Source organism: Plecotus auritus, assembly GCF_963455305.1.
Source record: "Plecotus auritus genome assembly, chromosome: 2".
Taxonomy (NCBI): domain Eukaryota; kingdom Metazoa; phylum Chordata; class Mammalia; order Chiroptera; family Vespertilionidae; genus Plecotus; species Plecotus auritus.
The window spans coordinates 32,385,376-32,392,799 of NC_137771.1; the positions used below are offsets into that span (position 1 = coordinate 32,385,376).

Below are 7,424 nucleotides of genomic sequence, written 5' to 3' on the forward strand. Positions count from 1 at the left end.
TACCTTGCAGGTAAACATACGTGTAAATGGGCAAGGGCACATGCACACAAGGACACTCAATGGGATGCTCAGGAAATGACCCACACACCCGTCAGCACAGAACTGATTAAATAAATGAGGCCACATCCATACAGTAGAGCAGAGGTCAGCAAACATTCTCTGTAAAGGGCCAGGTAGGAATTCTCTACCTGAGGTCTCTCTAGGAGCAACTCTGCCCTTACAGCCTGAAAGCAGCCATAGACAGTGTGTAAATAAATGGGCATGGTTGGGTTCCAATAAAACTTCACTTACAAAACCAGAGGGTGGGCCAGATTTGTCCCAGGAGACTCAGGAGGTTCTGTAAACCAGTGGGCTCATTACTGAACCTGAGCCAGACCTTGCCCACCCCAGTGAGAGCTGTCCCTGGATGTGTGACCTTAGAAAAGTGGCTTAAGGCCCTGGCCGGGAAGTTCAGTTGGTTCGAGTGTCATCCCATACACCAAAGTTGCAGGTTCGATCTCGGGTCAGGGCACATAAAAGAAACAACCGATGAATGCATAAATAAGTAGAACAAATTGATGTTTCTCTCTCAATAAATTCTTAAAAAGGAAAGAAATTGCTTAAGCTCTCTGAAGATTCCTCTTCACATTCAACAGCATTTTTCTCTCAAATGCTCATGCCAGCCACTCTGACCTCAGCAACTGGAACAGCAGTCATAGCTGCCTTACTTTGTTCCAGGCACTGGGCTGAGTGCCTTGCATTTGGTATGTCACTATTCTTATAAGTCCCATTGTACAGATAAGGAAACTGAGTTCAGAGAAGTTAAGTAACTATCTCAAGGTCATCACAGCTGGTCAATGACAGAGCTGAGAATCAAACCCTAATCCAACTGGGTAAATCCTGGGTACCACTATGCCCCCTCCAAATAGGAGGGGCGGACCCTGTCATACATGTTGAGCACTGAACGAGGACCTGGCTCCTGGCCCCGGTTGGTTCCTTCTCTCCATCTTCAAACTCTGTCTTTCAGGACATCATCCCCTTCGGCAACAACCCCATCTTCCGCTACCTCTTTGGATGGATGGTGCCTCCCAAGATCTCCCTCCTGAAGCTGACCCAGGGCGAGACCCTACGCAAGCTGTACGAACAGCACCACGTGGTGCAGGACATGCTGGTGCCCATGAAGTGCATGATGCAGGCCCTGCACACCTTCCACAACGACATCCACGTGAGCTGAGGCAGGGCAGGGCGGGCCCAGAGCCATCCCATGGGACCCATGGTCTTCTCCCCGAACTGTGGGACTGCCCATGCCTGCCCTCTGGGCCTCAGTGTCCCAACTGCAAAATGGACCTGCTCAGCCATGGCCCTGGTGGGAGAGAAGTAGTAGGGCCCAGGGACGAGCCGCTGTGAATTGCTCACATTGTGCCCTCTAGTATGGTGGAGTGGGTGCTCCCGGCCCAGTCTTGGGGGTTGGGATGAAGCTGTGAGCAGCCAGAGGAGGGGCCCCTGGACAGTGCTGCAGAGCCTCCATTTGGGTAGGGGTGGTGTGGGCCAGCTATGAGCATGTCACCTGTTGGAGAGAAAGCACCAACACCTTCCTCCCTGGTCCACTCAGGTCTACCCCATCTGGCTGTGCCCATTCATCCTGCCCAGCCAGCCTGGCCTGGTGCACCCCAAGGGAGATGAGACCGAGCTCTACGTGGACATTGGAGCTTATGGGGAGCCACGCGTGAAGCACTTTGAAGCCAGGTCCTGCATGAGGCAGTTGGAGAAGTTTGTCCGCAGCGTGCATGGGTGAGTGGCCCAGAGCGTGGCACAGTCCCTTTGGCCTCCCGCCCCAGGGGACTGCTGCAGGGGCATGCAGGGAAGGGCCCAGGTGGCCAGCTCTGGAGCGGGACCAGCTGGTCACTGCAGAACTCAGTCACTCCCTATGGCGGTCTGTGCTTCGGGAAGTACCTTGTGAAAGGTGAGGTGGGAGTGCTGGGCTCCTGCCCCTCTTCTCTCTGCATCCCCTCCTCTGGTCAGCACACTTGCATCCCCCCAGCTGCTTGAGTCAGAAACCCAGGAATTGCCCCACTCCTCGCCCTGGGGCAGATGATGGTGATTTCCCATATGTTCAGGGTCTGCCACTCCAGGTTAGAAAACCAAAGCTAAGCTAAGGAGGGAGGAATTTGTGACTGAAAGCTACACAGAGGCCTGGATCAGAGCAGTGCTCACAAAACGGCCTGGAACAAGCTCCTGACCTACACAACACAGACAGATCTCAGAATAACTGTGAAAGAAGCCAGGAAAAAGGAGTACCGATGTTTCCATTTATATAAAATTCGAGAATCCATGGGATGGTAGATAGCAACGACCCTTTGGGGGGTCATTATCTCAACTCAGGTGATGGTTTCTAGTTTGTATACATATGTCAAACTTAGCTGCCAGATGCTGGGCATCATTTAACGCTGGTGGGTCTTGATCGGCATCTAGAAGGGTTCAGGAATCTGGAGAAAGGGTCGTGTGTAGATTAAATAAGAGTCCAGAGAAGAAAGATAATTTTGAAAGGCATTGGGGTTCAGAGGAGCCTGGCTAAAGAAACCAAGTTCTCCTTGGCTCAGGACCCCTTACTTTTTTATTAACACAATTTGTCCTAAGGCAAGGTGGAGATATACACATCAAAGGGTAGGGTTTCCTCTACAGAGTACATTGTCAGATTGGGGAATAGCCTACGGCTATTCAGGTGTTTGGCCAGTAGGACACAATAACATGTAGATTAAGATGCTGTCTGGCAACAAACAATCATCCTTTTCAGGTTTGGGGAAATGCCTTTAGCCATTCGCAACAGGCAGTAATATATGTGACTCAGTCCTTGTTGAGTCCCCAAGTTCCATCAACCTTTTGATGAAACTCTTGCAATTATGACATGCTGGAACTGGCTTCTGGCACTTAGCAAGTTGTACACTTTCAATATGCGCAGTTTATGGAACATCAGTAAAAAAATTAAGAGAGAGCAATCGGCAGCCTGTCAGGGAGCCGCTGTGTGGTGCACCGAGCATGGGGGAAGCCAGCAGTCCGAGTTCTGCTCCTCACTCTGCCTCCACTGCCAAGCCACTTAATACCCTGAGCATCGATTTCCCATCTGCAAAATGGGGATTAGAATTCCCGCACGCTCCACTACTAGGTCATGAGGGGATTAAACAAGGGAAATCCTCCAAAAGTGCTTCCTGCCTGCAAAGTGCGCTCCACGGAAGAGCAGTTGGGGTTCTCTCATCTGCTTCCCCTCCCTGTCCCACTGACATCACCTCCCCGTCCTCACCCTCATCTCTGTTCTGCAGGTTCCAGATGCTGTACGCCGACTGCTACATGAACCGCGAGGAGTTCTGGGAGATGTTTGATGGCTCCCTGTACCACAAGCTGCGGGAGCAGCTCAATTGCCAGGAAGCCTTCCCCGAGGTGTATGACAAGATCTGCAAGGCCGCCAGGCACTGAGCCGGAGCCCGCCCACAAAGAGACCGACGTGTGGTGGGCCCTGCCCCCAGGGCCAGCAGGCATCTTCCCTTCACTCAAACTTGGCTGCTCTCCCAGATCCACACTTGCAGAAGCAAACCCCTCCAGAAATCCCACACAGACAGCCCCGACCGACTGCTCCCAGCTTCCAGGGGCCGCCCAGTGGAGTGGGAAGGACTTGGGATTTGGAGTCAGGTAAACCTGAGTCCAGTTCCCGTTCAGCCACTCATTTGCTGTGTGACACTGAGTGAGTCACTCAACCCCTCTGAGCCTGGCTCTTCATCTGTTGACAGAGGGTAACAGTATCTGTCCACAGGCTGTGGTAGCTATCATTGCTTCCCATTCAGTATCACATCTGACTGAAGTGCTCCGGATTCAGTGGTTGAGTCCCGAGAGCTCCATGTTGGGTCACCTGGGCACAGGCATGGCTGGAATGATGAAAGGTTGTCCTGGAGTGGCACCACTATTGCTTCAGTCAGCTAGAATTGCTCCTCACGGGAGAAGGAAGGTTCCTCTCCATCCCTGGAGTCTCAGGAGGGCAACAGATGGGCGGGCAGGCCCAGGAAGTGCTGTGCCAAAGCCAGGTCAGATCCCAAAGTTTTCTCTGCCGTCCTCGGTGATCCTGCCCTTCCCTCCTTCATGCTCAGGCTTGCATGCCCCCGGCCATCACCGAGTCTACTCCTAGTGGACCATGTCCCTGGGGAAGACATTTCAGGGTTGAATCCTATCCCGGCCTTGGCCTGGGATTCCTACACAGGTGGAACGAGTGGCTTCTCTGAATTGGATCCAGAGGGTCTGGACTCATTCTTTGCTTTCCAGCCCCCCATGCCTCTTATCTCCAGCACCTGCTTAGTTATGGGGGGTGCGTCTGCGTTACTCTGTGGTATGGTGGGGAGGGGTGGACCATACTCGCAGGAAAGTGGAGCCCGCCATTGTTAGGTTCCATGTGGATCCTCACTGTGGGGCTGAAGGAATAGAATATCAACTTGATTTCTCCAACCACTCATCTCCTTTCTTTCTCCCCCCACCCACCCCCAGCTGTAGTTAATTTCAGTGCCTTACAAATTCTAAGCTCAGAGAAAAATTAGCTCCGTTTCCGTTCCAGAGGGAAGGGACCCTCCCTAGATCCTTCCCCACTAACTAAAACTTGGTTGTTTATGCAACTCCATCTTAAGACCTGTCCCGCCTCAGCTAAAGACCCAGAATCGAGGAGGAACTGTGCCCTGAGAGGGAAGCTGGAGGTGAGTGAGCCGGCCAGGCAGTGGCATCTGAGAGCAGAGCGCACACGGCAGCCGGAGCCGGGAGGCCTGGGTTTCAGCCCCTGGTGTGTTGTCATTGTGCTGTGCAGCTGTGGGCAAGTCATTTGTTCCTCAGAACTACAGTTTTTCCTCATCCATCACATCGGCACAGACGAGACCTCCCTGGGGGCCATTCTGCTATAGAAGTGCATGGCTATCTCAGACCCCATGGTTGCAAAACCCGTGGAAAGCCTCATTTGTGTGGAAAGTCAGAGGAAAAATAAATGATCAAGTGGACCCTTGGGGGTGGTCTGTCATTTACAGTCCTTCCTTCAGCCCAAGGCTGGCTCTCATCTCATTTTCAGAAAGCCTTGCAGGAAGTGTTGGTCTTGTCACTGCAGGTTGCCAGAATCCTCAGAGTCACGCTTTGACTGACAGATGCTCACACACACACACCCGCCCCCCAGGGCTTGGCACACTGCCAAGTACCTTAACGTGGTCCTCTGAGTGCTGGGTGCACTCATGGTACTCATAAGACAAAGGGACCCCCTTACCCTTGGGCCTCTGGGAGGGGGCATAGGAAAAATATAAAAACCCCGTTCCCTAGCTTGTATGCAAAGCACATGAATTCTGGCATTAGCTCTCATAGTGGGCCCATGTGCTCCAGGTTCAACTGATGATCCTACTTGCTGTAGAGGAATGGTTCACCTGGGCAGATTAACCCAACAGCTAAGGCTCGCCCATCATTTCACTAGTGCAACCTCCATCCATAAGCCACTGGGAATGTGGCCAGAGATGCCAGCAGCCTCTGTTGTCCTTAGTCCTACAAACCAAATCCTGTCCACAGATCTCACCCGCAACCTGGGGCTGGGCAGGGAAGGTCTCGGGATTGCACCAGCCTCACGTTAATGTTTTATTCCAATAACGTGTTGCCTGGAACGGGCAGTCTTCGAAGCATGGTGAGCTATCAGCTTTCTCATAGCCAGTCCCATCACTGTCCATCCATGTGCTGCTGGTTCCAGATGGAGCTGAACTTCGCACTGGGGGCCAGTGAGTGGAAAGTAAAAGAGCAGGCCCCTCCCTCCAGGGCTGTGAGTTTCGTGGCTGCATGAAGGTTTTCTGTAAAATCAATTATAGCCAGTTTCTTTGGCTGGAAAGATGTGTAATTTAATGGAGTGTTGCTAAAAGGGAGGGGGTGTGAGTGTGATATTTTTCCCTCCTTGGTCGCGGGGCCGGAGGAGAGAGGCATGAGTCTCCCCTGGCAGGCTCTTGCACGGCAGGCGCTGTGCCTACTACTGTCCAGAATACTTCATGTCCCTGTGGCTGTGTGGCCGCCGCTTCTGTAAAAATAAAAGTGTGACCTGGATAGTGGCCTTTGTTGTTTCTTGCTCTGGGGACCACAATGTGGAGTCAGACCTGGCTCAAGTGCAGGCTCTGCCACCCACCAGGTCACTTTCCCTCTGAACCTGCGTGCCCCTGAGCGAGGACTGAGAGAACATGAGGGACGTGACATGTTCATTAGGGCAGTGGGCTCATGGGTGACTTTATGTCCCATTTTTGAACTTCTATCCTTATCACAATGTGAACTGGCGTGGGTGTTAATAGGACCTCCCATCCACAAGGTAGAGAGCAGACTGCAGGGGGGAGGGGGGAGCAGGGAAGAGTCCAGGTGAGGCGATGGGGGGAGGGGGCATCTTTTTTTTAAATATACTAATTCTGAATCATTCTAAACATGAGAATAGTCTTATTTCTCAATTTTTTTCTTTTTTCCCTTTATTTTTGTTTTATTTTTCCAACACCATTTATCCCCCCATACCCTCTTTCACCTCACCTTCCTCTCCCTCCCTGCAATCACCATACTGTTGTCCATATCCATGAGTTCTTTCTCTTTTCTATCTTTTTTTATTTGTCCTCACCTAAGGATGCTTTTCCATTGATTTTTAGAGAGTGTGGAAGGGAGGAGGAGAGACAGAAACATCAATGTAAGAGACACATCAATTGGTTACTTCCCTCGGCCCATGGACTGAAGGGTTGTGGATTCAATTCCAGTCAAGGGCATGTACACTAGTTGCAAGCTCAATTCCCAGCTGACGCTCCAACCACTGAGCCAACCTGGCTAGGGCAGGGGGAGGGTGGAGTACCTTTTTTAAGGCACCAGACCTGGTTGTCAGGAGCTCTGGGCTACAGTCCTGGCTTTGTCACCAGGTTGTGATCTAACAAATTTTGGCAAGTGAACCATGTGAAGACGATTTCCTCACCTACAAAATGGATGGAGACGGAATAATCCTGCTGGGGATCTAGAGCTGCCTTATGACACATGCCACACGCCCCCACCACTCGTATTTTAATGAACAGGAAGGAGGTCGAGGACTTTGGCTTTAGAATAGAAGGGGTCCCGAAAGTGCCCACCGTATGTCACCCCTTCGGTCCATCTGCTGTCTGGCTCCCATGTTCATGTCACTGGCCAGTTTGAATTCTCAGGATAACTGAGCTCTCATATCAAAAGTTACCTGGCTCCAGATGTCCCAGCAGACACTGTGACCCCAGGTAGATGTCTCCGACAGAAGTGATCCCATCACCACATCTCTCCCCTCTCCCAGGCATTCCCGTGTCCTTTCTCCAAGACCCCTCCATTCCCACTTCCACCCTCCGGTCCCCAGATTTGTCTTCAGTCCTTTGGGCCCTCTGGTCACTGCAGGCTGTCCTTCACATGTGGCT

At 52.0% G+C, this 7,424-nt stretch overlaps 1 protein-coding gene across 1 annotated transcript in view; it reads left to right on the plus strand.

Annotated features, from left to right (window-relative positions):
• Positions 1-6,072, plus strand: part of DHCR24 (24-dehydrocholesterol reductase) — a 28,661-nt gene extending 22,589 nt beyond the window's left edge. Inside the window, exons 7-9 of the mRNA XM_080655148.1 lie at positions 1,007-1,204; positions 1,592-1,770; positions 3,297-6,072. Of these exons, the coding sequence (XP_080511274.1) occupies positions 1,007-1,204; positions 1,592-1,770; positions 3,297-3,450 (531 nt within the window). The 3' untranslated portion in view covers positions 3,451-6,072. The remainder of the gene's footprint in view (positions 1-1,006; positions 1,205-1,591; positions 1,771-3,296) is intronic.
• Positions 6,073-7,424: the final 1,352 nt, after the last annotated feature.